Source organism: Passer montanus, unplaced genomic scaffold (genome assembly GCF_014805655.1).
Source record: "Passer montanus isolate IOZ18808 unplaced genomic scaffold, ASM1480565v1 scaffold29, whole genome shotgun sequence".
NCBI classification, from domain to species: domain Eukaryota; kingdom Metazoa; phylum Chordata; class Aves; order Passeriformes; family Passeridae; genus Passer; species Passer montanus.
Window position 1 is genome coordinate 9169108 of NW_024367596.1, and position 26041 is coordinate 9195148.

General features: G+C 47.4%; 1 protein-coding gene across 5 annotated transcripts in view; it reads right to left on the bottom strand.

Annotated features, from left to right (window-relative positions):
• Nucleotides 1-14739: 14739 nt before the first annotated feature.
• ARMC9 (armadillo repeat containing 9) overlaps nucleotides 14740-26041 on the bottom strand; it is a 55426-nt gene continuing 44124 nt past the window's right edge. For 2 of the 5 annotated variants that reach the window (XR_005627989.1, XR_005627987.1), the window contains 4 exons: nucleotides 22681-22810; nucleotides 19173-19342; nucleotides 17886-18123; nucleotides 14740-15794 (listed from right to left, as the gene is read on the bottom strand). Coding sequence is in view for 2 of the 5 variants with exons in the window: in XM_039713704.1 (XP_039569638.1) it covers nucleotides 15772-15794; nucleotides 19173-19342; nucleotides 22681-22810 (323 nt within the window). In the remaining 3 variants the exon portion in view is untranslated. The remainder of the gene's footprint in view (nucleotides 15795-17885; nucleotides 18124-19172; nucleotides 19343-22680; nucleotides 22811-26041) is intronic. The other 3 variants (XM_039713704.1, XM_039713703.1, XR_005627988.1) reach the window with 2 other exon arrangements.

Below are 26041 nucleotides of genomic sequence, written 5' to 3' on the forward strand. Positions count from 1 at the left end.
TGGCTGTGCTGTTGCTTTAAAGCAGCAGCTGGATCCAGCTGTGACTGCGAGTAACCCTCACCACAGCCTTGCCCAGGCCTTTTATGCATTTTCCAGTGGTTCCAGAGGCGCTTGGCGGCAGCGCGCAGGGGAAACCGGACTCACTGACTGCTGGCGAGCAGAATGGGAGGGGAAAGGGAAAACATTTCCCTTCCCAGAGGAGCAGGGGGAGCCCAGCGCTGCAGCCATGTGATAGGGCACAGAGGGGCAGGCTCTGGAGAGTGATGCAAACAGCCTGAGGCTGGGCAGGGTGAGCCACAGGCCCTGGCTTGTATCTCCCAGCCCAGTGTGCCCCAGTGAGAGGTGCTGACCACAGCGTGCCTCAGTTTCCCTTGTGCAGAAAGCCCCAGGGTCTGGGTTTTTCCTAAGAACTTGTGGTAAGATGGCATCCAGGCACTGAAAAAAAACAAGCCCATGAGGACATAAGATGGAGGAATCTTAGGGGATGTGAATGTGGAGTTTGAGGTGGGAGACACTCTCATGCTTCAAACCCAGAAAGGAAGGAGGAGGATGGGCTGCTTGGCCTTGAGAAGGCCTGTCCTGGTGCTGAAGGATGTCATTTCCATCCTGGACTCTCCAAAGAGGTGGAGAAGAGGAAATCAGGAGTGTTAGGAAAGCAGTGTCATGCCAGCAGTGAAACCAGGAGCCCTGCCTGCAGAGATGCTCCTGCCCATCGCAAGGACCATGAGCCTGCCCTGCCCAGCCCTTGCCACCCTGACTTTTCTGCCACACCAGCTATGGGCACAGCCTGAAGGTAAAACCCTGGCTGGGCATCATCCCATGGGGCTGCTCTCCCAGCTCCAGCCTGGGAAGAGCTGGGCTCCAGGTGCCAGCACAGCCCTGGGAAGCTGTGCTGCCTGGGGGCTGGCAAGGGCCCAGGAGCCATGAGCTGCAGGGAGACAGGAGACGTGTTTTCCGTTGGGCAGGAGAGCGCTCGCGACGCCTCTCATGAGTCAGATGGAAAGGACGGCTCAGGAGTCACCTGAGCCCCGCGGCTGCCTGCCCACGGCCCCTCTCCAGCCCAAGTGGAAAAACATACAGCCCATCCATGCCTGCTGAGACCCTGAGCTCTGGCCGAGCCCCCTCCTAGGCTGGCAGATGCAGAAACGCTCACATTAGCCTTTTTTGGCCAAATCGGTTTGGGAGAGAGGCAGAGACAACTCAGACGTCCCTGGCTCTGTGGCTCTGCTCAGCATTAATCATCACTCTGCTGCTGCTCGGCGCCAAAACCTGGGCTCAGCTACAGCCACTGGTGGATCTGTCTCCAGCAGGAGACGGAGAGAGGGAGAAGGAGGGCATGTGGAGTGCAGACTTCCCCTCTTTGGCTGGGGCTACTGGACTGAAGCCATGGCAAAGCTCCCTGCATGCGCACGAAGGGCGGGCAGCACCCGCAGTGCCACCCCGGGCAGGCACCCGCCGGGCACAGGGGATGGCCCTTGCTTGGGCACTGCTCCCCAGCCCTGCTCAGGGAGCTGGTGGGAGAGGTGACAACAGCAATCTGCTAGCCTGGGAGTAGCTGAGACATAAGAGAGCCCTCTGGAGAGGAGAAGAGAGTCGGCACACCCAGACGCATTCCTGAGGTTTGGTTTCCATGGTGGGATGTTCACCCGACGGTGAAGTCATTCTATGCTGTGAGCTGAGATGGCCAGTGAGTTAATGCATGGATCCAGCTCCTTCCCTGATTCACAGCAGGCGCAGCCACAGCCCCGTGCCATCCCTTGGGCTGACGCTTCTCACGTGGCTCTGGCATTTCCAGTGTCTTGGTGCAGGGAGGCTCCAGACGCCGCTGCTGGGTTGATCCCTACCTCACCATGGGAAAACAGTTCCTGCACAGGGTGGAGGACAAGCTGATGGCTCTCCTGGGTCCTTCCAGCCCATTTGTATCATCACACTGTGCTCCCTGTCATGGTTTACTTTCCCTTCATCCTCCTGCTGTGACTGGTGACAACAGGACAGAAATGCACCACCCTAAGAGGTCATTCCTGCAGGGCCAAAGCTTTGAGGATCTGCCCAACACTAGAGAGAGGCTGGGAAGGATGGAGAAGTGGGCATCATGGAAGGAGCAGGATGGAAAGCCCATCGGTCCTTGGGGCGGGTGGCAGGGACACTCCCTGGCACAAGCAGCTCTTGGTGCCAACACTGAGCATGTGCCTGCAGAGTTCAGCGATGGGGCTGCACAGATCAACAAACCAGAGGTGTGGTGGGTGAACTAGCCCTGAAATGTCAGCCAGCAAGTTGATAGGATTATTCCCAGCCTCGGGGTGGTTTTCTGCAGGCACAGGGATGTGGCCAGGCTGCCCAGAGCCACCAGCTGCCATTTGGGCCACAGCTATTTGTGCTAAAGGGAAATATCTAAGTCTGACTTTTCATCAAAGTTCAACTCACTCACAGTCCAGGCAGCTAAATCCCCTTAAAAAGCATATCCCTTTAGGATGCATCTCCTGATCAACCACCACTGCAAGGGCCTTCTGCACACTCTCTGCACCAGTGGTCCCCTGCTGCTCTCCCCAGCAGCTGTGGGCTCCAGGACAGGGGCAAGCTGAACCCCAAGGGGCCTCTACTCTTCTCTTGCTGGTGTCTTGCATGAGCACATGATACCTCTGGAGGACAGTAGGACAAGCCTAATCCTCAGATACATCATGGGGTCCTCTCTGGGTGGTAGCACCACCGTGTGCAGAGCTGTTTGCTTTTGAGATAAAACCAGACCTTCCCATACAGGCTTGCATCTAATCTAAGGCAGAAATCCCTCCCTGCTTCTCATCTCACATGCAGCCAGGCACAGAGGTCCTAACTGGGACCACCAGAAAGCCACTCTCCCTTTGGGGCTGCCCAGAGCTATGAAATGACAACCACCTCCTGCTCTGCCACTGCAGGTGACATCCCTGGGGCCCAGGAGTTGATGCTGGGGATGTGTAAGGTGCTGGCACAGCCCAACAGCGCCTGGGTGTGTCAGCCAGAGCGGGAAGCACACGGCCAAACCGAGCCAAAGAAAACCAGCAGCTCCAGGGATGTTTTACACCGGCCAGGATGGAGCCAGTGCTCAGGGCACCAAAATGTGACACGAGACAGCTCCCTACCTCAAGGACCCCAAGGATCTTTCCAGGGCTTTCCCAGCCCTTCCCCAGGCTTTGTTTGACACCCAAAGTCCAGGGATGGGTGCAGACAGACCCAGCCTCCACTGCCCCCTTCCCGTTCTCATCCCTGACCGCACGCAGACACCCAGGTGAGATGCAAGGCTCCCTGAAATCCCTCTCCCCCTGGAAATCTTCAGCCTCTCTCCTTCCTCGGGCCCTTCTGCCTCCTCTCCACGCTAATGAGATCCATTTCACTCCTCTCCCTGGGCAGCCGGCCCCTCCTGCAGCGGCTCCGGCCGCTCTCGGCTCCCGCGGCTCCCAGCTGCCCCCGGCCCGGCTGACTCACGCTCGGCACACACTGAGCCCTTTCAGCAGCCCTGGCCCCGAACACTGCCCCACTCTTCCCAGCGCCCGCTGCCGGCACAGGCTCCCGGCCAAGGGGACGCATCCACGCCCTCCGGAGAGAGCGGCTTTCATGGCCGGGACGCCAAAGAGCTGCCCGGGTGAGCGGGGCCAGCGCGGGGCGCGGGCCAGGGCTCCACCGGCGGGCACGGACACGCCGAGCGCGTCGCTTTGAGCGACGGCCAGCAGTTAAGAAAATAAATAGATGGATTTCAGAAGAAAAAGGTTTACAAGCTCCTAATGTGACCATTCTTGGCTTGGACAGATGAAATCTGTCAGGAATCTTTTCCTCCTTTCTGCCTTCACCAAACTTCCTCTGCCCAACAGCGGGGCTCTGTGTGGGGATGGGGCCGGAGAAGGGGCTCCTCTGCTGCCCAGCTCCCAAACTAGCAGGGGGGTGGGCACCACCATCCAAACCACCCCTCACCTGGAATTCCTCCATATGAGGAACTGCTGGAAAAGCCACTGGCACTTTCTCAGGGCTGGAGCCACTCTGTCTGCAGGGCAGCACCAACCCCTGCACTGCAATGGTGGGCCCTGCTTGTGCAAGGGGACGTGCTGGCCCTCCCCAGAGCCTTGTGTCTAATGGCCAGGGGTGAGGGGCTGGAGCCTGGGAAAGTCCATCCATGGAGTTATAGGGGAGGGTGGTGCTCAGGTGTTCCCAAAAAGGAGCCTTACCAACCTGCCACAGCCTAACACCAGGGCTTTTCAGCTGCCAGGGCCTCTCCAGCAAGGCGTGCATGCCACAGGGGACACAGAGGGCAAGGTGAACTCTGTGACCCTGGGTGACACAGTGGGGATGTGCACGAGCACAGCAGCAACCTCCAGGTATGAGACTGCACGAGTATCTTCTGTCTCTTTCCTTCCTGCCTCTTGCTGTGTTTTTCACCTGTCATTTTCTGCTCACTTTGCCAGAATGCCCAAAATACCTGACAAAACAGATTCCTCTGTCTGTCCAGGGAGATCACCTTTACCAGAGCTCTCAGTGCAGATGGGACAATGGGGACAAAGGGGTCTCACTCACCCTCACACCATGGGCAGCGTCGCAGGGTCACCAGAGTAGCTGAAGCCGTGCTGATTTACACCTCTAGAGCATTTGGACCCACACCAAGCTCAGCTCTGGGCTTGGGAACAGGGCTAATGGGAAAAACCTGCAACCCTGCCTGTGCTACACTGCAAGAGGCAGCTGAACAGGCTCAAGGGGAATCTCCACCAGGAGTTTGCTACTGACTGCCTGATAAACCTCTGCTCTCGCCCAGGCATTTCTCCTTGGAGGGTTTGTTTGTCCTCTTCCACGAGTAGGGCCAGAGAGGGGAAATCTCAAAATCTCGGTGGGAGGAATGTGGAAGCTGAAGGCTGAGATGTGCATCAGAGCCACCCTCCCCTCTGGACACCTGCCAGGTTTCGGTAGCAGTGAAGTCCCTCTTCAGCTCCTGAAATGAAACTGCAAATGAAACAGCCACAATAAATGAGTGAGTTTTATAAGCCTGGAAAGAGCCATGAGATTTTGCAAGCTGTGCTTAACCTGTGAAAGGTCGCCTGGAAGCTGCACTCCTGGCTGTGAGGGTGAAGCCATGTGTGTGTGGACACCAGCAGCAGCTGCCCCAGAGGAAGGACACGTCTTGTGCATGATGCTGTGGTGAGCACAGCCCACAGACTCAAACTGCCTGGGAGCAGGCAGCAAGTGCTGCTGCATCAGGCTGCAGAAACCCTTTCCTCTCCTTCTCTCCTCAGTTATCCTTCAACATTGCCTGGTTTTGTTAAGGAGGAGGGGGATGGAGGTATGGACCCCTTAGCACAGCCCAAGGAGTGCGTGGGGAGCACCAGACCCAGCTTTCAGGGCAGTGGTAGCTGTGCCAGATATTGTGATGCTGAAGGAGGGTGGTGGCAGCCACAGGGGACAGTTCATGGATGAGGTTTAAATATACAGAGCCCTGAGATTCCTAGAGCCCAGAGGGACCCCATTTCCCAGGCCTAGTGCTGCTGAGGTGGAGGAAGGGCCAGTGAGCAATTCCCACACCCTGCAGGGCACTGTGTGCTGGGGTCAGCAGGGAGGGGGGAGCCCTGCCCCTGCAGGCAGCTCTGTTTGGGCTGGTCCCGAATCCCAGGTGGGTCCCGGGGGAGCAATCTGCTCACAGGGCTGACACAAACATCTCCAGTGCTCCTGCTGGCCTTGGCATCACCCATCCAGCAGCAGAGCCTTGGGCCGAGCCGCAGCTCTGCCAGCAGCATTATCTCCACTGCTTGCAAAGGGAGAACCAACACATTTCACACCCAGGAAACACAGAGGTTCTTTTCTCAATAATCTGGAGAAGCAATTGATATATGTGTGGAGGAAGGGGAGAGGCAGAATAACGTATTTATGGAGCTTTATTCGTCACTGGTTCCTGCACGGCCAGGCTGGACAGCTCTAACCTGCTGGAACCTGCTCCTTTGTGGCATTGTCTGAGTAAAACCCAATACCGGCAAACTCACTGATGCAACAGAAACCTGAGCAGATTCTGCCTACGCAAAACAATGCAGCAGGAAAAAGTAAAATTCAGGCTTAGAGCAAAAGGAACAGTGCACAAGGAGATGTGTAGCACTGGTACCTTGCACCCCATTAAGTGGGGGTGGAGAGCAAAGCAAAACCCGGGCTGGGCGTGCACAGCCCCAATCTTTGGCCTTTGGTGGGGGTTGCATATTCAGTGGATGTGGAGGAAAAGTCAGATCCACGCAACAGCTTTTAGCTGATGTGGGCAGAGCATGGGCTAAGTTTGTGTAGAAGCAGGATCACAACTGTTTCGATTTCACTGTGAAGTTAATAGTATGTAGGAGCTTCCCCCCAACCACACCAGTGGGGGAGACATGTGGTTGTCCAAACACCATCTATTTCTCACTCTCAGGGTCATGCATGTTCAAACTGTGCCTGGAAAAAGAAAATAAGAATAAGCTAGTACTGATCATGTTGACATTTTAAGTCTCCAGACAATCTCAGCAGCCCCCATAAGCACAACACTGCTGCTGTTCCCCCAGCTGCACCCTCCCTATGCACAGAGCAGCTCTTGCACCCTCACCCTGCCCCAATAATTTCACTTTGCTGCAAGAACACAGGAGACAGCACTAAGGGATCACAAGAATCACCCCTACCAACATGAAATGGGACCCTCAGATTAAACAATAAGGATTAAAATAGGACCCTTCCTAAAATCCACCCTCTACCTTTTTGGGGTGCTGGTGCCCAGCAGCCTCCCAGCCCTGCTGCCCACACTCCTGGAGGCTCAGGGGAAGCCCCATATCTCCCCTGCTTTTCCCTTGCAATCTCCCCATCTCCCCCGAGGCAGCTGCAAAGCTCTCTCTTGCTCGAAGGAGTTAAAATAAGGGGACACTTTTAAACTATTACATTTGCATTTGAGAAAACCACCCACCACAAAGGTCGTTTTTGCAAGCAGTGGAGATAATAAACTTCTTTGTGATGTGCAAGTTCTGAAAGTAGGTGTGGTGGTGGTGGTGGTGGTGGTAAAGTTTCCATCCCGGAATCTTTACAGGCACAACCTCAAATTCATATTGATTCAGCCTTTCTTGCACCAAGCCTATTGTATGACCTTCTCCGTGGTTAAGCCTAATACAAACTAATTGATATATACACACCTGAACACACGTCAAACTCCAGGTTTGAGCTGCTGGAAGAGAATCCTGAATACAAATGGCTCTAAATAATAATCCAGGCTGAAATGCAGCTGCCTTGTTGATTTGGTGCTACTTTAGCAAACCAGAGGTTTAGCTTCTTTTCTTTCCCCATCTTTTTGTTTCAGAGCCCAGGTCTGCACAGAAAGGCAGGCACAGCAGCAGCAGTTTGGGGCAGTTACAAATCTATTGCATCGGTTCATGATGAGACACAGAAGAAAAGCAGCAGTTACAAATCTATTGCATCGGTTCATGATGAGACACAGAAGAAAATCTCTTAGTGACTAAAAAATTGATATCCTGATCCATAGGGCTGAAAAGGAGCCTGCAACAGCTCTGGACAGTCAGGCAGTGACAGCCTGACCTGGAAGAGCTGCTGCAGTAGCATGAGCCTTTCCTGAAGTGGTGAAAAGCTAGCTCCAGCTCCCAGTGCAGTATTGATTTCTTCCATGCTCTTCAGCTGGGGGTGTAAATGTCCCTGCCAGCAGCTTCCTGAGGATGGAGCAGATGACCAAGAGCCTCCTTTCAGGGTTGTATGCCACATCATCTCAGATCTCCCCAGAAGTGTTCAGGAAAACCACAGTTTCTACTCTCTAGCTGGTCTGTGTGCAGTAACTGGGTGCCAGCCCCACACCAGCTCTTGCTGCCACCCACCCAGTTCCTCTGGTGCCCAGCTGGGCTCAGAGGAGCTTTTGCCTCTCCTGAGCTGTTCTGTGCTTCCACTGCTCACGTGCTGTGGCCAGTCCCATGCAAAGCACAAGAAGAAGAAGAAGAAGAGTCCCCTGCCCTGCCTTGGCCAGGACAGAGCTCCTTCTCTCTCTAGAGCTGCTGTGTGCTGTGTTTGGATCTGGGAGCAAAACAGAGCAGATAAGGCAGGGGTGTTTGAGCTGTTGCTCACACAGCACAAGGCCAGCTCTGTTTCCCACACTGCCCCACCAGTGACCAGGCTGGGGGGCACAAGACACTGGGAGGGGACAGAGCACAGACCCCAGCTGATCAAAGGGACAGCCCAGACCAAAGTGTGCCAAAGTGCTCAGCAATAACAACTGGGAGAAAGAAGGAGTTACAACACCTGTCTTCCCAAATAAGAGTTCTGCATGATGGAGTGATTGTTCTGGCTTTCCCAGAAATGGCTGAACACCTCCCTGCCCGTGGCAAGCAGGCATGAATCCCTTACTTTGCTTTGCTGGTGCACTCAGCTTTTGCTGTACCTATTGAGCTATCTTTATCTCAATCCAGATTTTCTCACTTTTGCACTTTCTGCTTCTCTCTCCCATGTCCCCCATTGCTCTGGGGGCAGATGAGGGCTGTGTGGGGCTGAGCTGCCCCCCAGGGTTAACTCACCACACACCCCAAAGGTTGTGATAACACCCCCTCCATCATCTCCCTCATGCCTAAGCAAGAACATATTTCCCCAGGAGCTGATTTTCTAGCAAGGACAGGGTATTCCCAGTACAAACCACACTCATAGCCCAGAGAAAATTAATTCAAGGCAGCACGTGGGTCACACCAGAACCTGTGCCAAGCTGCAGGACCAGTCAGCTTTGCAGAAGACAAGGCAGCTTGAGAATTCTCTGCCCAGGACAACTGTCTGTGTTGGGAGAAAGAAGCAAAATATGCCAGCTCAGCTGTCACCACACTGTGCCACTCCTACTGCCCAGAAATGGTGTGAGGGAAGATCAGAGGTCTCACCTCTGAACAGGTAATAACACTGCAGGGCTGAGTTGTCCTGAACTTTCCTCACTAGGAAATGGCTTTGCATAAAGTACTGAGGTAAAGGTAATGAGAGATTTTAATCAGCCCCAGCACAAAAGGAAGGGAATTCCTGCTAATACCAGAGGCTCTAATTTGGGATCTTTTTGGGATCTTTGGAGGAAGAAGCTGTGGCACAGATGAAAGGGGCTACAACCAGCAAGCACCAAACACCCAGCCAGTTTTCACTGAATTCCAGCTTGGGACAAGCATCTTTCAAAGCCTCCTTTGCCTCTGCAATGCATGAACATGATCCAGCTCCATGGAATAATTCCCATTGTGGAAAAAAATAAAGCAACCCCCCCCAACTTCAAACAAAACAAAAAGTTAGAGAGAGGGAAGGAAGCAGAGACAGGAAAGTACAAGGACACTCTTCAGAGAGGCCACTGCTGCACAGGAAAAAATAAGGCAACCCCCCCACTTCAAACACAACAAAAACAGAGAGGGAAGGAAGCAGAGACAGGAAAATACAAGGACACTCTTCAGAGAGGCCACTGCTGCAGGATAAAGGGACAGACTTTTATGAATGCACTGAGGTTCCCTCTGAAACTTATTTTAGGCACCTGAACAAAACTTACCAGCTTTGTGCAAGAGTTTAAACAATCCCCTACTGCCAGCACGGAGCAAGTGCTTGTGGAAAAGTAGCTGCCTCCTCAGAGCTGCTTGGGGGAAGCTGGACTGGGCTGAAACACAGGAGATGTTTCTGTCTCATTAGGAACAAATATTGAAAGAATGAGATGTAGAGCAAGGAAATCTCTTTTTCAGATTGGGCTTTCCAGATACAAATGTGTTACAAATGTGTCTCCAGAAAGGTGTCAGATCACCTGGATTGGTTTTGGTTAAGAAGCCTTGATCTCTGCCCTGTTCATGGACATGACTCATGTCTCCACAAAGGTGTCAGATCATCTGGATTGATTTTGGTTAAGAAGCCTTGATCTCTGCCCTGTTCATGGACATGACTCAGGAGCCAAATCACTCGAGATGAAACTGCTGCCATTTCTGCGTGAATTGACAGTGACACAATTGCTGAGAATGCTTTAGTTGCTGTAAATGAGGTTTCAGAGAACCTTGGGAGCCCCAGCATGGTCTGAGATTTGTGGAAGTTCACAGTGGCTCACACCCACCTTTCTGCAATGGAGCTTTTGGTGCAGTTAGTCAGGGTGGAAATTCTGGCTGTTTCAAACAGCCCAGTTTCCACAGGTCTTGAGGGTGGAAGGGGCTTAATTGAAACAGAACTGTTTTCCTCAAGTCCCCGAGCTGCCACCTTTCACTGCCCAGTTGCTCACTTGGATGAAGAAGAAATAGAAAGGAGACAGATTCATGGAAAATCATGGTGGGCCACGATCTGCAGAATTAACAAAAAAAAGTCATCTGCTTACCAGGAGCCAGTCCCCTACAAGACTGCAAATTTGATCCTGGGGGAAAGCTGCTGCAGAAAAAGAGTAAAAATTTCAGGGAGACTGTGCTGCTTGACAAAGAATTCATTTGGTGCTAATGGTTCTGCTTCTTGCAACAACGTGAACCACGCTCCCAAAAGGCAGTGCATGAGCAGACAGGAACAATAAAGTGATTTGTTCTCAGGAAGGATTCAAGCTCTGCCAAGAGCCAGCCAGATCCAGGCAAGGGCTCGGCCGCAGGCCGGCACACGGCAGCCCAGTGAGGAACTCTATCACTTGGCACACAGCTGCTCTTTCCAGCACTTTCATCCCATCCTCACTCCAGCTTGATTTTTTCACTCTTCAGAGGAGGAGAACTAAATCTGGATCTACAAAGGCCAGAATTTTACCTTGGGATCAGTAGAAGGAGGTGTCCTTGAACTCCTAAAATCCCTCTGCAGGTGGTCTGATTGTCAAATGGCCTCAGCACTTATAGCTGTCAGTTACAGCCCAATATAAAAGGCACCTTAAACATCTACAGAATAAACCTTATTGTTTCAGGTGTCTGCTACTTTTTATTTGTCCTGTTCATTTGGTTACTCAGAAGAATTAGCTCTCAGCATTATTAAAGGAAAAACAAATAAAACGAAGTAACACTTTAAAAGTCTTTTAAGATGAAAACCAGCAAGGCATATTGAAAACCATTTTTGAAATTAAAAGCAGTCCTAGGTCACTCGCTTGCAGAGTAAACAAAATAATTGACACCCCCAAATCTGCTGCCTTAAAATTATATTAGATTAGCATTTCCCATACTTGAAGAAGATAAGACCAAAGCATTAAAGTTGTCACCTGGATTTCTTACTGCTTATGTGAAGCATTCTCACTTTCACTGCCATCAATTACTGCCCTAGTTTCTTGGAAACTTGGACCATATGCCAAGGACTGCTGACAGAGCTTGTAGGAGAAGGAGGACATGTTCCAGAAAGTTATTAGATGTCCCAGGGTGTGCCACCGAGCCTGCTGCTCGGAGAGCACCAGCTCCTCAAAAAGTGGAAATTTGGATCACGATGCTGTTACTGAATACAATGTCACTGCAGGGCAGAAAGCAGCCTGGAGTTGGGAGGAAACCTGCTTTGAAATGTCGGATCCCAGCTCCTGACAAATGTCAGGCTACAGAATTACAGGTCTGATAACACAGTAGGAGAATGTGTTACGTTCTGCACCCAGAAGTTGGTTTCTTTTTGAAATCCATTAGCAGCAGATTGCCATAGCTTGGCCAGAACAGTCTGGTCTTAGTCTGTTGTGTTTGTCTTGAAACATCTTGCTGTTTCTCACCTGTCAATGAACTCCCAAGGGTCTCCCTCCTTTCACAATTTCCATGAATAGGTTGGGAAAGTGCAGCCTAGCCCGGGGAAGTCCACGTGGCTCAGTCACGGAGGTATTTTGGCACTGGGCTCCCACAGGATCAGAGGAGGTTTGCAAGGCTGTAATTACAGATACCCTCTCTGCTTGCCATGCCCACACACCTCCTCGGGCTCAGGGCCCACACAGCACAGGAGGGGTCCGGGGTGCCTGGCAGGGCTCACACGCTCCTTCCTTGGGTTTTCAAGCAAGGAGCACCCCCCAACTCCCCCATATTTACTCTCCCAGGAGAGTCCCTCTTCCAATATTCAGTCAGGCTGCAAGCAAATGTGAGGATGGACCAGGAGGTTCTGTCTCAAACATAAATTCAGGCCCCTAGCTGAACAGTAAGACTGATATACTTAAACACCTGCAAGGAAGGCAGCGTGTTTGCTTTTTGGCTACCACCACACCAAGATGTGCATGAACACCATGCAGAGCTCCTTACCTCTGCACTGCCATCTCCACCATGATTTATAAAGATTAGTGAAACTTTGCTTTAATGAAACTTTGTTTAAAGGGACAACTCAAAGCCAAACCAAACAAACACTGTCCCTCCAAATCACAGCAATATTTTCCCTCCAGAGAACTTCCTTGCTTGTCTTCCCTTACACACTTAAACTGTACAACAAATAACACTTCTGACACCAACCCAGTGTCGCTGGTGGCATCCCACATGCCTGGGCTCTCCTCATGAGAGACCACAAACAATGAGTGGTTCATGCCTGCTTTGCAACCCTTCTGAGTAAACACTATTACCTGTGCAGAGGCAGGCCAGGCTGAACTGAAGGGAGCTGTGTTTCCCACTTAGATGGAGATAAAAACTGCTAGGGACAGAATTTGTCAATAATAAACCAGAGTGAAATGTAAAGAAATTCATACAAAAAAGTTGCACGACCCCCAGACCAAATATATCAGAAAGAAGAAAAAAAAACCACTTTAGGAGCATTTTTATTTAGTCATGGAAAGATAATTTTAAAGCACTCGTACAGAATGAGCCCTCTATGCAAACTTCAGTAGGCTTAAATAACACTCTGCATAAACAAAATGACACTGAAGGTACAGTAGTTACATCCAAAACACATGGTAGCACCACTTAGGACTTTGGTCCCGGAAAAACTTTCCTTGAAGATCCGTGTGTCGTTTGCAATAATTTTATTTGCTCTTGGTGAAAGAAATTACAGCCACTCTAAATGCAATCACACCCCTCCCACCGGGGCAGCAATTTCCACTGCTCCTGTTATGAATTCCCCAGGAGGGTGCTGAATCTAGCAGCTTCCTCTTTGTGGCACATGCAAAAGACACCCAACAACTTTTCAGAGTGAGGTGCTGAATTTGCTATGTGTGTGCTACTGACCTCCATTCAGGGACCCTTCCACCCCAAAGAGTGGAGACCCATGAACAAAGGCAGAATTGACATTTTTTATTAGCTTCAAATCTCCTGACTGCCATCACAGGGGCTTTTTTGTGAAGACAGAGGAAAGGAGGACATGTTACTTCCTCAGCCTCTCAAATTACTGTTCAGCTGATAACTTATTCCTAAGCACATCAACAGTTTCTCTCAGGTATTTGGAAAATTAGGTTTCTCATGCATTAATATAAAAATAGTCATGGATTTCAGACTCCATACACAGCTAAGAGAACACGGGAAAATATACATATGGAGTTCTGCACTGCAACAAGCCTGAGCAAGAAGCACACACACTTCAGTTGGTTCCTTTCAGTTCAACTCAGCAAAATGCATTTTGGTTTTCATGAATCTTGATCTGCTGGAGCAGCTGCCACACCTACCAAACACCTTGGGGTGTCTGGCAAGGGGTGGTGAAGTTTTACCTCAACTCATAAAATCAGTGAGATTTTGGGGTTGTTGCTCCCCATCAAAAAAAAATTAGTCTGCTCTCAACACTTTTCAAAAGCTGCTCTCCATCTTACACAATCAGATTTAGCATGAACATAGCATAGATCCAACATGAAACACAGCACAGCTGTAAGATAAATAAAACTCAGCTACTGGAGCATTCTGTTATTCATGTATGCAAATGAACTGCTTAGCACTTCATTCACAACTGGCTGTTGATGTTACAGTGCTGGAAAAAACCCAGAATTTCAGAGGAAATTCTGCCTACCCTGGAAAGCCACGAGGTGAACTTTTATGGCTGTTTTCCATTACTGCCTTTTTGGGAACCAGAGGACATTTTCCCATTAGTTGTGTTTATCAGCTCTGAGAGGAGGCAGATGAGTCTGAGCACAAGTCAGAGATTTTCTGTGGCTCCTTTGTCTGGCATGGGGATCTGTGTGACAGAGGCCAGCAAGTGTCTGTAGTCACTCCATGTCTGGAGTAGTTTGGGAGCTAAAGCAACACCCAGTACTCTGCCTGCTTGGTGTTAGGTCCGTGTTTTTGAGTAGTAAATGGTAACTTCCACATTAATTCACTGGATTTTAAGCTACAGGAGGTCTTGACTCCTACAAAACACCCCCATTTAAACTGATTTAAACTCTGTCCAAAGGGGTTTCCTGAAGTTGTGTGTGGGAGCCCTTTCTGCCAACACCTGACACAGCATCACTGATCTCAGTGGGTCTGAAGGAACAATATCAGGGGCCTTGGCTCTTGAGCTGCCACCACAGAGCAAGAGGCCCAATTCCACATCTTGTCAGAAGCACAAAGCTTTCTTCTGCCTCTACAGCAATGGCTTTACAACTCTTTACTTTAGGGGAAGGCACTGTCACTACAGCAGCTGCTTTACCTTTCAGGCTGTGTTCTACTTGTTTGCTCTCCAAAACCAAAGCCTTACCTTCCCCATTTTCATACTCATTCAAACATTTGTTTCTGAAGTCAGACTCTGGCAAATACACTGTCAGCTTTTTGTACATCTCTGCCTCAGCAGCAGCCAAATCCCAGTGTAAACTGCACTTATGTGTCCTAGCAGCTGTCACATGAAGGGTGTTACTGAAAAGTCAACCCCCAGTGAAGACTTCAGTGTTTCCTGGTCACTGTTATGTTGAGAGAAAGAGCAACAAACAGCACCAGCTTTGTAATTCACTGGCAGAACTAACTGCTGCTTTTTATTCAGTGGAAGGATTCCTGATCTCTCTTGCCTAGCCAGCACTTCACATGCACCAAACACAGCACAAATTCCATAGAGACATAAACAGTCATTGCTCTGAAGCAAAGAACATAAAAAAAAACAACAAACACCAAAGAAGATGGAGCACAGTTACATGTAAAGAGAAAGTTGCTTCTAATCTGCTCACATTCTCATGGTTTCTTCTATGAAAGAAGAAGCAAAGCTCTTCATTCCAGGAAAAAAAAAAAAGAAAAAAGAAAGAGATTTTTCATTCCACAGATGTTAAACAGTAGAATTAATAAAAAATGCAGAAAGAAGTAATAGGAGTAATTGCTGCAGATAAAGACCTCAGAGGTGAGCATGGATGCTGCCTTGGGCACTGTAACAGTGTTTTTCATCTGCTACAGGTCAACCAGATTTTGATAAAATACCTCCTCTTCAAGGTCAGGAAGATCTCACCCCACACAGGACTGCTCTGGGCTGGGAGGCTCTGCACATGTGGCAGACACTGTCCCTCTTCATGCAGATCCTTTGAACACAGATACCTCCCAACCCAGTCACACAGGCAGAATTTTAAAAAAGCAATTGGCAGGCTGCTTCAGCAAGCAATAAGTAAAAAATACAGTTTCTTGGTAAGACTCCTGGGCTGAGCCTACATTCTGTTTCCAAAGGCCATTTACACTGACACAGAAGCAGAGAGCAAGAGTTTCTTCTCGAGGTGGCAATGTCACTTTAGAGTAAACAACCAGAAAATATCCATCTCCCATGCCAGTCCTGGACTGCTGTTGAGACCTCGAATTCTAATAACAAGGCCCTTGTCTTAGCCAGTTTTAGAGCCCACAGACACATCCCATCAGATAATCCCCAATCCCTGTGCAAGGCCCGCAGTGTCAACAACCTCACTCTCCTCTGCAGGTCACCAGGAAAGCTCATTACAGGAAGCTGGCTCTGTCCTTCAACAATGTGACAGGTGATTCTCGAGGAAAGGAACTGTTCTCACTTCCTGTAGGACTGGCTGCCTGCAGAAAAACATCGAGAAAGGGTCTGTCAGCTGAAAGCAGGATTTATTTACAAGACAAAAGCTGCCTGAGGGCAACGCTCGTTCAACTTGTACAGGGACACAAACATCACAAAAAACATGCAGAAAGGCACTTTAACTCCTGATGCTGCCACTCAAAGCTGCAGAATGCATTTATGGCAACCCCTTTTCAGGGGATATTGAAACAACTGAAAGGGCATCGCCAGGGCCCAGTTGCACTCCTGACAAAAAACATTCCCCATTCTTCTGGCAGAGATTATTGTCTTGCCCTAGCTGCAATGTGCCTTAGGCAGAACTTGGTACTCTGCAAACAGCTTCAGCACACCCATGCAGAGTTGCCTGGAACAGACAGAGAATAAGGATCAGAGTGGATTAAACCACACAACCATGTCCACGTGGAGCACAGTTGAAAAGGTCTAAATTTGGAGGTGCCTCTGCTCCCTGTGGAACTCTATTTTCCAGCCATGCTGCCAGTGTCATCCCTGTGCCAGTTTGGAAGTGGAAATCACAGAGGATCCCAGCATGGCTGATATTTTGGAGGAGCTTGCTTTTGCTGTGGAGTTCAGCTAACAGCAGGGGCTGCATCTCAGGCAGGAATCTGGCCCCAGGCCTGTAGCTGTACTCAGTACCTGGGCTTCCTCTGCATTCCTCAGGCATTCCACACACTCCATGCTCCAAGAGGAGCGGTCCAGCTAGTTCAGGTAGGTTTACATAAAATCAACTTGTTTCCAGAAAACACACCTGTAACAAATACTAAAATCAAGCTAAAAATGTGCCTGTAAAATAAGTGAATGCAGCAAGTAAAATCAGAAAGTTATCTTTTTCTCATCATGTCCATCAGCTATAAAAACTTGCATTTCTTCAGAAATATAAGAAATCCACAAATTTCTTTTGGAAATTTGGATTCCAAATTTCCACTGGAACAGAGTCTCTTGAAATTAAAATCCTACATAGCTATGCTGCAGGCAAATGGGAGGCAGCAGCTGCTGGAATCTACTGATTGCTGGTATCTGTGCATCTGATACCATTTTTGACCTACAGGTGAGTCAGCTAGGAAATTAAAGGAGCAGTAAGCACAGAGCTTTACTAGAGAAATATTTGGGCTCACTTGCTTCAGACCTCTTCCCTGCATCTTTAAGTAACAGCTAAGAATTACCTTTGAGAACTCAAGTTTCAGCATAGGTGCTTAAAACCCTTTTTAGTCCTTTAAAAATCTGGTCCTTACAACTTTCATGTAACTTTTCCCACCTATAAACACCTGTGTGAAAGTCCCTGCAGGATGGACAAGAACTAATTGTTGCTCTGTGACAGCAGACAACAAGGCTGCATACATGTACACAGAGTGAGTGGAAGATTAGTTGTTTGCAAAATAATTTATTTGCTATTTTTAGCAGGAAGAGCTTAACATTTAATTGCTGACACTGTATCATGGCACATGTGGACAGATAGAAAATGATAACCTGGATTCCCAAGCAAAAAATTGGGAGAAATGGTAAATGGACCATAGCAAGTTGGGATGCCTGTTGTACATTCAGCACATATTCCCAGCAAAGAGAAGAAGTATAGTGTAAAACAAATAAAACAATAAAAGTTGGAAGAGCTCAAGTATCTGGACTAACAGATCACATATATTGAATCCACAGAGAACCCCAAGTGATCTGCTTTAGAGAAATTTAAAAATAAAATGCTTTTCACACTGTGCCTCTGGAAAAGGATCTTGCTCCAGAGCCTCCTGAAAGCAGCACTGGTCCGTCACATCTTTCCTAGGACACTCTCCCCAGGAGTGTAAAGGTGCCCTGGAGAAACCAGAACATGCAGAAGATTTTTTGTACACACACACACACACACACACACCCCCTGTACTTTTCCTTCCCTCACTAGGGCTTCTTTTCAATGGGGCAATGCTTTTGGAAATGAACCGAAACAGGAACCAGGGACAGACTCTTGGGTGTTAACACCAATTCCAGTCAGGGCAGAACAGTGCTGCTGTCACAGGAAACAGAGAGCACTCATGTCAGAGGTAAACCTCAGGGCACATGCAGCAAAGGTAAAGCTGAAAGAGCTGCATTACCTCAGCACAGGAGTGTTGAAGCAAGGAGCCTGCAGGTCAAAACCTCCTTTCGCCACCAAGAACATTCCCTTCCAATGCCTCACCTGTACTCCCTGAACGAAACCACAGCACTTCTCTGCATGTGCAACTGTGTGGAACGATGAATGAGCAACACACAAGGCTCAGAATGCTCTTTCCAGCTCGTTTACTGGGTTATTCAAATTATCTTCATTTCATTTTCTGACTCTGTAATAAGTAGCTAATGATATACATACATTTGAGTTTCTTGGGAAGGTACTGACTTACTATGTTTTTGTCAAATGTTTCAAGTAACAGTTACAGCTAAAGAATAGAGCTAATGTTGCATTGTGATTAAATAATCATCACTAAACTTGTTATGATGCCATTCTCCTGCCATTTTCATCAATGATGGACACAGAGTTGTATTTAAATCCAGCTTTTCCTATCCACAAGCCTGAGAAAAAGTTTGCTCATTACTGAAGAATGCACCTTTCTTCACCCTCCACCCCAAAAAACTCCACAGCTCACGTGTGAGCATCCAAGATCAATTTTTCCTCTGTATTGAGCTTGTGTTGCCTGGCTCAAAGCAAGAGCCCATCATTTTCCTCCATCAAGTCAAAGCCACCCTCTCTTCTGAACCCCCCACGGATGAACCTCAAAGCAAGTGCCCATCATTTTCCTCCATCCTCAAGTCAAAGCCACCCTCTCTTCTGAACCCCCCACGGATGAAGTACTTTTTATAAACTTCTGCAGGCCACAGCATGGCCACGTGGCTCTTGAGCACCAGTCTCCAGCAGGAGGGAGAGAGCCATAGCAGCACAGTGTGCTTGTCTCCCTGCTTACCAAGCTGCCCTGAGCCACCACCTGAGCTGCCTGACATCTGCTCTACATTCATCTGCAGTGTAGACACACTCAGGGATCCAACTTCAAGCTACACAGTGGGATGAACAAATGTCTAAAGAAAAGGAAAAACTCTGATGACATCTAGAGAAGGTCTCATCTGAGACTCATATGCTTCCCCAAAAACTTCTGTGAATTTGGGTCACTTTTCTCCACCCAGAGACAGGAAAAAGCATGTCTTTTAACTGCTCACATGACAGCCTGGAAATAGGAGCAAGTGTTCAGCAGGATATAATTACATGGTTGTACATCCTGCAGATGACAAGCACAATGTCATTTACTCCTGGCACATTTGCAGCTACTACTTCACTCCTGAAGAGTTTCTACAATGCTCCCTCCTTTCCCACCCAAGGAATGACAAACAGAACGATGACATTTTCCACTTACTCTGTCTGCTCCTTGCAGATCCTGAGGAGCTTGGATGGCTTGATTGTTGGGGTCCAGACTGAGAGAACTGGGGGGCAATGGCAGGGACCTTTCCCTTCCTAGGGCTGCTGCTCTGGCCGTCAGGAGTGCGAGGGATCTTCGGTTTGCTGGTGAAGGCTAGGGCAAAGTCACTGGAGGAGGAGAGGGAAAGGGTGAGCAATCCATGGAGAAACACGTATGCATAGTAAGTCTGCAACCAAGTGAGACCTGCAGTACGTGCTGTGACAGCCTGGCAGGTGCTCAAACCTCAGGGAGGCTGCAAATGAAAGGAACATGGCAGCACAGACACTGCCTGGGCCGTGGGCTCCCTGCACAGCCTCCACCCTGGCTCTTGACCTGTCCCTCCTACCCAAACCTCACTCTGCACAACAGGAGTGAACAGGGGCACTTAAATTCCCTGCCAAGCAGTAACTGAGCTTTAGCTTGTTTTCTGCTGTGTTTATCACATCCAGTGACTCGTTCTGGGGTGTAAAAAATACACAGGTCTGCTATAGCACAGGAACACATCCTTTTAGGGCACAGACACCACAATTTCTTCCAGGTACAGGTCAGTCTTGGCAGACATAGGCAGCCTCCCTGGCTCCTGTCTGAGATAAGATTTGTAGAACTCCCTGAAGGCTTTGTCAAGAGAGCAAAAAGCTGTGATGGCATCTCTAAAATAAATTCCCTAAACACACAGGTTCCTTGATCACACTGAGAACATAAAGCAGGTGCTGCTATTTCACAGTCTGCAAAAATACCATTCTTTAAAATTTAGTCAATAACTGTGTGAGGATACACTGTCCTTCCTTGCCCCCGCATACAGTTTTTCCCAGTTAAAAAAATGGAGTCCACCAGGAAATAGCAAGTCTCTAAAATAATTCTGAATCTCAATTAATGTTTGCATTAGTGAGTCGATTTTCTCTTAAAAGGAGAAAAGGTTAAACTAAAGTAACAGCTGCATGAAAACTTCATCATATTTAAAAAGGGAAATAAAAGAGCCAGAGGCAGGACATGGAAAGGTGCCGTCTAAAAATCGCGATTCAAAATAGAAAGTCCCCGCGTTATTAGCTCCATCAAAAGAACCCTTTGTGACCATCCGAAAGAGTGATTAGGAGGATTTTCAAGATATTTAATCTCCCCTCCTCCCCTGGGAATGCTGCTGAGTCAGTACAGATTAGCCCTTCCATAGCTCTGCTTCACCTTGCAGGGAGATTTCAGCAAGTGTTCCTTTTGTATTTTAATTAGCATTATTGTATGTATTTAGCATATGTATATGCTAATGTTACGGGCAGAGATGTGCTAATTGATCTGCTAAGAACCATCCCTGCAGCCCTCTACCTACGACTATTACAAGTGCTAATACTTGTCTCAGCTTCAAAGGAGGAGGTGGCAGATGGCAGCAGAAAGAGACTGGTAAAACAACACCAAAAATAAGACTGGCTAGATAAAACCTCAAGGCGTGGATCACAGAGATATTTAAACATCTTTATCTTCATACAGCAGTGTAATTGCTATTGCTTTTGTCATTTAACTCTCTGACTGGCATCAGTTGGAACAATCATTTATTCCTGTGGAAATAAAACATCTGCAGCAGAAATGCCACTACTAAGGTCTCATTCTTCTCTCCAATTGATTTTGCATCCTTTCACTCATCTCTGCACAGCTGAGCTCTCAATATATACTGCTAAGGAAAAGGAGAAAGAGAAGTGACCACTTCCACAGCCCAGCTCAGCTCTCCTTTTCTCATACATGCCTCTTCTAGGAAGGTCTTGGTATTTGCCAAAGAGGAATTTGCCTCCAGGAAGGAGGCAATTCTTACAGTGGACAAAACTATGAGCAAAGAATTGATTTATTAGTCCTGTTTGTTTTGCAAACAAATTATAGTCTGCATCCAGGAGTGAAAGAATGAAAAGGCAGGTCTAGGTATTGCAACACCAACATATGAACAAAAGACCCTTGACACAGAAAACCCTGTGCTCTCTTTGACTGCGAACGGCTGCATTCCTGTATCTGTAACTCAAGGCTGTGTTTGGAAATCCAAATTACTTCATGCATGCTGAGGAAACACAGGGTGAAAAGATATGATCTTCCTCTGCAGGATACTGCACCTGTGCCTTCACTTCTGTAAATTCTATCTGAGATTTAGACATATGTTTGTGAACAAATATTAAATATTACAGGGAACACACCTTTTTAATAACAGGGGGACAAGATGCTGCCAGTTTTACTTGCTTCCTGGAAGCAAAGCCTAAAAACAAATATCCCTATCTCCACCACAAAGCAAACAATTTGGCCATAAATTTGTATGGTCTATTTGTATTTCTATGATGTGCTTAGCTACTGTTACAACAGACAACAGAAATAAAACCAGTAATGCTGGCCCAGAGGTATGACTACTGAAACCAGTGACAATTTGTTATACAATGTATAATTTCTCAGATCTCACCATGGAAACAGTACAACTGGGGAAAAAAACCCAACCAAAGCCACTCCAGCCCCCCCAAAAAATCCAAACCCATACACTGGCATCTGTAGGCATGAAGGAAACAAAGTTCTAGAGACAGAATCTTTCAGAAGTGCTAGAGCTGTAATTGACACAAATAACCAAGCACTTCTGAAAAACCAGGTGCATAAAGAGCTTGTAAAAGCTTTCCTTTAACACATCTCCACCCATTCTGTGTTTTAGTTCTGGAACATATTTGCTTTCAAAATTTGTCTACACTGTTTAAAACTTGGCCCAATCTAATTAGCTATAGGAAAAAGCTGTTAATGTCTGAAGGACACATGCAGGCCCTGAAAACTGTGGTGGACTTTAGTCCAATTGCTAATTAATTCCTTGTTCTCATCCAAGATATAACATCACAGTTGTACACATGGCAAAGGCGTCACAGAGTGCCTAAGGTGAACAGGATAAGCAGGATAAGGAGAGCAAGACCTTTCATTTTACAGGAATAATTTCGAGGAAGAGTTGAAACCCATTGCTAGGTGATCTCATAACTTTGCCTCCTTTGCTGTACCCATCTAGTGGAAAAATGAAGGACTCTGGTCAGCAGTGCTAGCAACTCAGCATGTTTAAGCACTCTTAACCCACTTAAATGCTTCATTTTTCTTCCTTAATTCCTGTTGTGTTCCCACAGTCCTACCTATTTCTTTACTAATAAATGATTTTCATGGGCTAGTGTTGAGTCATCTAAGGAAGCAATAAGGAAGTTTTATTTTCAGAAGGCTGCATTGAGCATACATGTGAAGTTCATTAATAATGTCTTGCTTGAGACTTCTCTCATTCTGAACCAGATGCTTAGAAATTGAACAGCTGCCTCTGGCACAGCAAAGGGTATTTTGTTTGGCAAGCACCACCACAGCTGTCTCAGGCCAGACTGCATCACACGAGTAACTTCACAGATTGTCTTTACAGCAACATGGAATTAGCTGGTAAATCCTGTCAGACTCCTCTCACAATTTTAGGTATTCTCTGGATAGATCATACCTGTGTGATTGACCATTTACTTTGCTCTCAGTGAAGTCAGCAGATTGAGAAGATAAGGTATCACCAGCTGGGATGTGTTGGTCCATTCTACGACCTGATGCAAATACTTCAGATGACTTCATTTCAACTGCTGCTTAGAAAAAAAAACAAAGCACAGTTCAGTGAGGAGTTGTCTCCTTACAGTTTTATTAGAAATACAATCAAGTCACAGCTCCTGCTGTATGAAGGAAACCTTGAGGTTTTGGCAGGCTACTGAGTTTGTGTGGCAGAGTGTATTAGGGCTTATCACCTGAACAAAACAGCTCCAAGTGTAATAATTTAAGCCCTTTGGAGTTGGAAAATAAAACTGGCTACACTGTGCACTTGCAATGGGACAGGAGCATGCAGACCTGCAGTTAACACACATCAGCTATGTCCAATATCTCATTAAAGCTACAGGAACACAACCCTGTGCAGTTTTCTGTACATATCCACAGTAACAGGGCCACTGCAGACAAAAAGAAGTGTTTTACACTTCTGTCAGACTCAGTTTCTGCCTTACACTAATGGGGAAGTGAAGGACACTCAGCTTGCTTAAAACCACAAGGCTATCAAGATGTGCAAGTTCAATGAAAGTTTAGGGAAAATCCCTAGCTCCAATCCTGCCATGCTCAGGACAGGCTGCTGTCCTGGTTTGCTCCCTCCTGCTGATAAGAATGCAGATCAGGTCACTCTCAGACAGGCATTTTGCTGCCCAGCACATGTTCTGTCTGGCATTCAGCATAGTAAGTGTAGGAGGATGACCAGGGTTCATCTTTGGTCCACAAGTTTTCTGCCCACAGGAGACAAAAAATAGAAGAGTGCAAGAATTATTGATTCTTAACCAAAGGATAAAGCGGGAGAGGACGGACCCAGACAATATCAGACCAGTTCAAGAACACCCAAATATTTCCAGAAGGACATTAAGAACTACACTCATTTTTTGGAAAACAAAAGAGGATCAAGGTTCCTTGAGGCTAAACTTAGCCTTCTTGAGATAGCCCCTTGAGGAGGCTAATTGTTCACATGAAGCTTTTATTCTGGTTTTTTTCACTCTTTGTCTCTTACTATTCATTTCATGACTTGGCTGCATAAAACTGAGTCCCAAGGTACTCATGTGACGCTGGGAAACAAATATTCTGAAATAAGTAGGCTCTTGGTACTGCAGAATGACCATCAGAACAAGATCAGAAGTCAATAAACAGCATATTTATTGCACAGCAGAGATGTTTGGCAGAGCATCATGAAAGCCTCTAGGAGCAGTACCATTATTTTTACACATTTCTGTTCCCTGCTGTATCTTAGAAGGCAACAGAAGAGAAAGGGTTATTTTCCATTGTCTTAAATTAAAGCCTTTTCAATTTAAATATTACAATCCCCATTGCCTTTTGGAAAAGTGGAGATGGTCAAAGACCCAGCTCAATTCTAATCCTGCAGAATAAAGTCCTGTCACTGACATAACAACCAGGAGGTCCAGCAGTGCAGTCTCTCTTTTCTCTTCTCTTCCACCTCATCTCTAAATTCCAAAAGACAAGAAAGACAAGCACATATGTCATTGCTACTTGCAAAAACAAAAAAAAACCTCAGGCCATCTTTCAAGTAGCTCAATGTTATTTATAGCCTGGATTAATGCCTGGAAAAATTTCCTCTGTCAGACACAAAAATTATTTGTTTTTTACATGTATAATGGATATAAACTAGCAATATGTTGTATATTCTGATCTCAAATATTTTTCTATAGGAAAAGAATGCAATCTAGTAGTCTTATTAGTAGCCACCTGCATATAATTTTGACCGAAAGCAGCTAACAGAATGTTTTAAACAGAGGCTACAAGCAAAGTTCTGACAAAACATTTAAACTGGCAGAAATACCTTCAGCATGAAGGCTTTAAATCAGTATTCATCAAAAATTAACAACATTTACTTTGCTGACTGACTCAGGCTGCCTGTTTAAACGTCTTCACAAATCTCTACAAAATGCATCAGCAGCACAGCAGAAGTGACAGAGGTGAGTGCATGCATCTCACTGGAAAGATATCAAAATCTGTTCTCTTGGGCTCTGGATGGCTGCAAAATGCCTTAGGAATTGCACCCAGTTACACTTTAAAACACCAAATAGGAACATCCCTGATAACTACTTGGCTTAATTTCCTTTACAAAGCACAGGTATGTAAAAATCCATTCTTTTTTTCTTTCTCTGCAGGAAAACTGCCAAGTCAGTAAGCTTTTACTTGGTTTACAACCTTTGCTGGTGTGAGCTGCTGCCCTAGGTCAGCCAAACCCCTGAGCTGTACACAAGGTGCACAGTGGAAACAGCAGCTCCCACTGCTACACAACAGAACCCAAGTGCCCATCGTGGGCAGGAGCTTCTCCTCTCCTGTCCTGCTCTCCTGCAGCATGTTACATTTATCAGCTCTAGGCATTATGCAAGTGAATTCCTGTCTGCAAGACCTCAGTTACTTTTCTCAGAATCCTTTTCATTTCCTTTAGGAAATTTAAAAAAAATAGAAGAGAAAGTAAAAAGTATGCTATTCCTTTACTGCTTCAAAGCATATTTTTCAGAAAAGAAAAAGCACACTTTGCCTGAACTTATTAATAATTCTGTCCCGGATATGCTGCAAGATCCTTTATCTATAACTGCTGAACATTTTGCCTTAGATCTGTAATTGCAAATGTTAATTAATCCCTGCAGGAAGGTTGAAACTCCAACATCCAAAGTTCCAGGATCTCGTGGATATCAGAAGTTCAGCAATTGAGTATTTCAGAAAGCTATAACCTTTTAAATTCCATCACATGTTTCTGAGCTCTCAGGCCCAGCTGAGTTTGCATTAATTTCAGCTGAAGCTGCAAGGGCAGAATCTTTAGCAGCATCACCCACAATGCAGCCACACAGCACCAGGCTGCCCATCCTCCACAGCCCTGGATGGTCTGAATGCAGTTGCAAATCTCAGCAGATAACTGCAGCTGCCTTCAGCTCTAACGCTGAGATACAGCCAACAGAGCCTGCAGGTGCCAGCAGACAGTGATTCATTTAGATCCAAACAAGGGATATTTGATCGAGCAAGGGGCTTTGCCTGTTGGGAAGTGCACTGTCTCTGCCTGCAGCTCCTTCCCTGGGCAGGGGGCATTGCAGAGTATCCTTCACACCACAGGAAGCCCCGGGTTTGATGCCTGGCACTCCCACAGGAAGCAAGATGGAGCCAGGCAAGTGAGACCATTGGTGTGTGCTGGGCACACGTTACCTCCTGTGGCCACTCATTCAGCTGGAGCTGGAGCCTGCTGTGTGCCCCAAGGTCCTGCAGACTGACCCAGGCTCTACAAACACAGGGCCATTTCCACACTA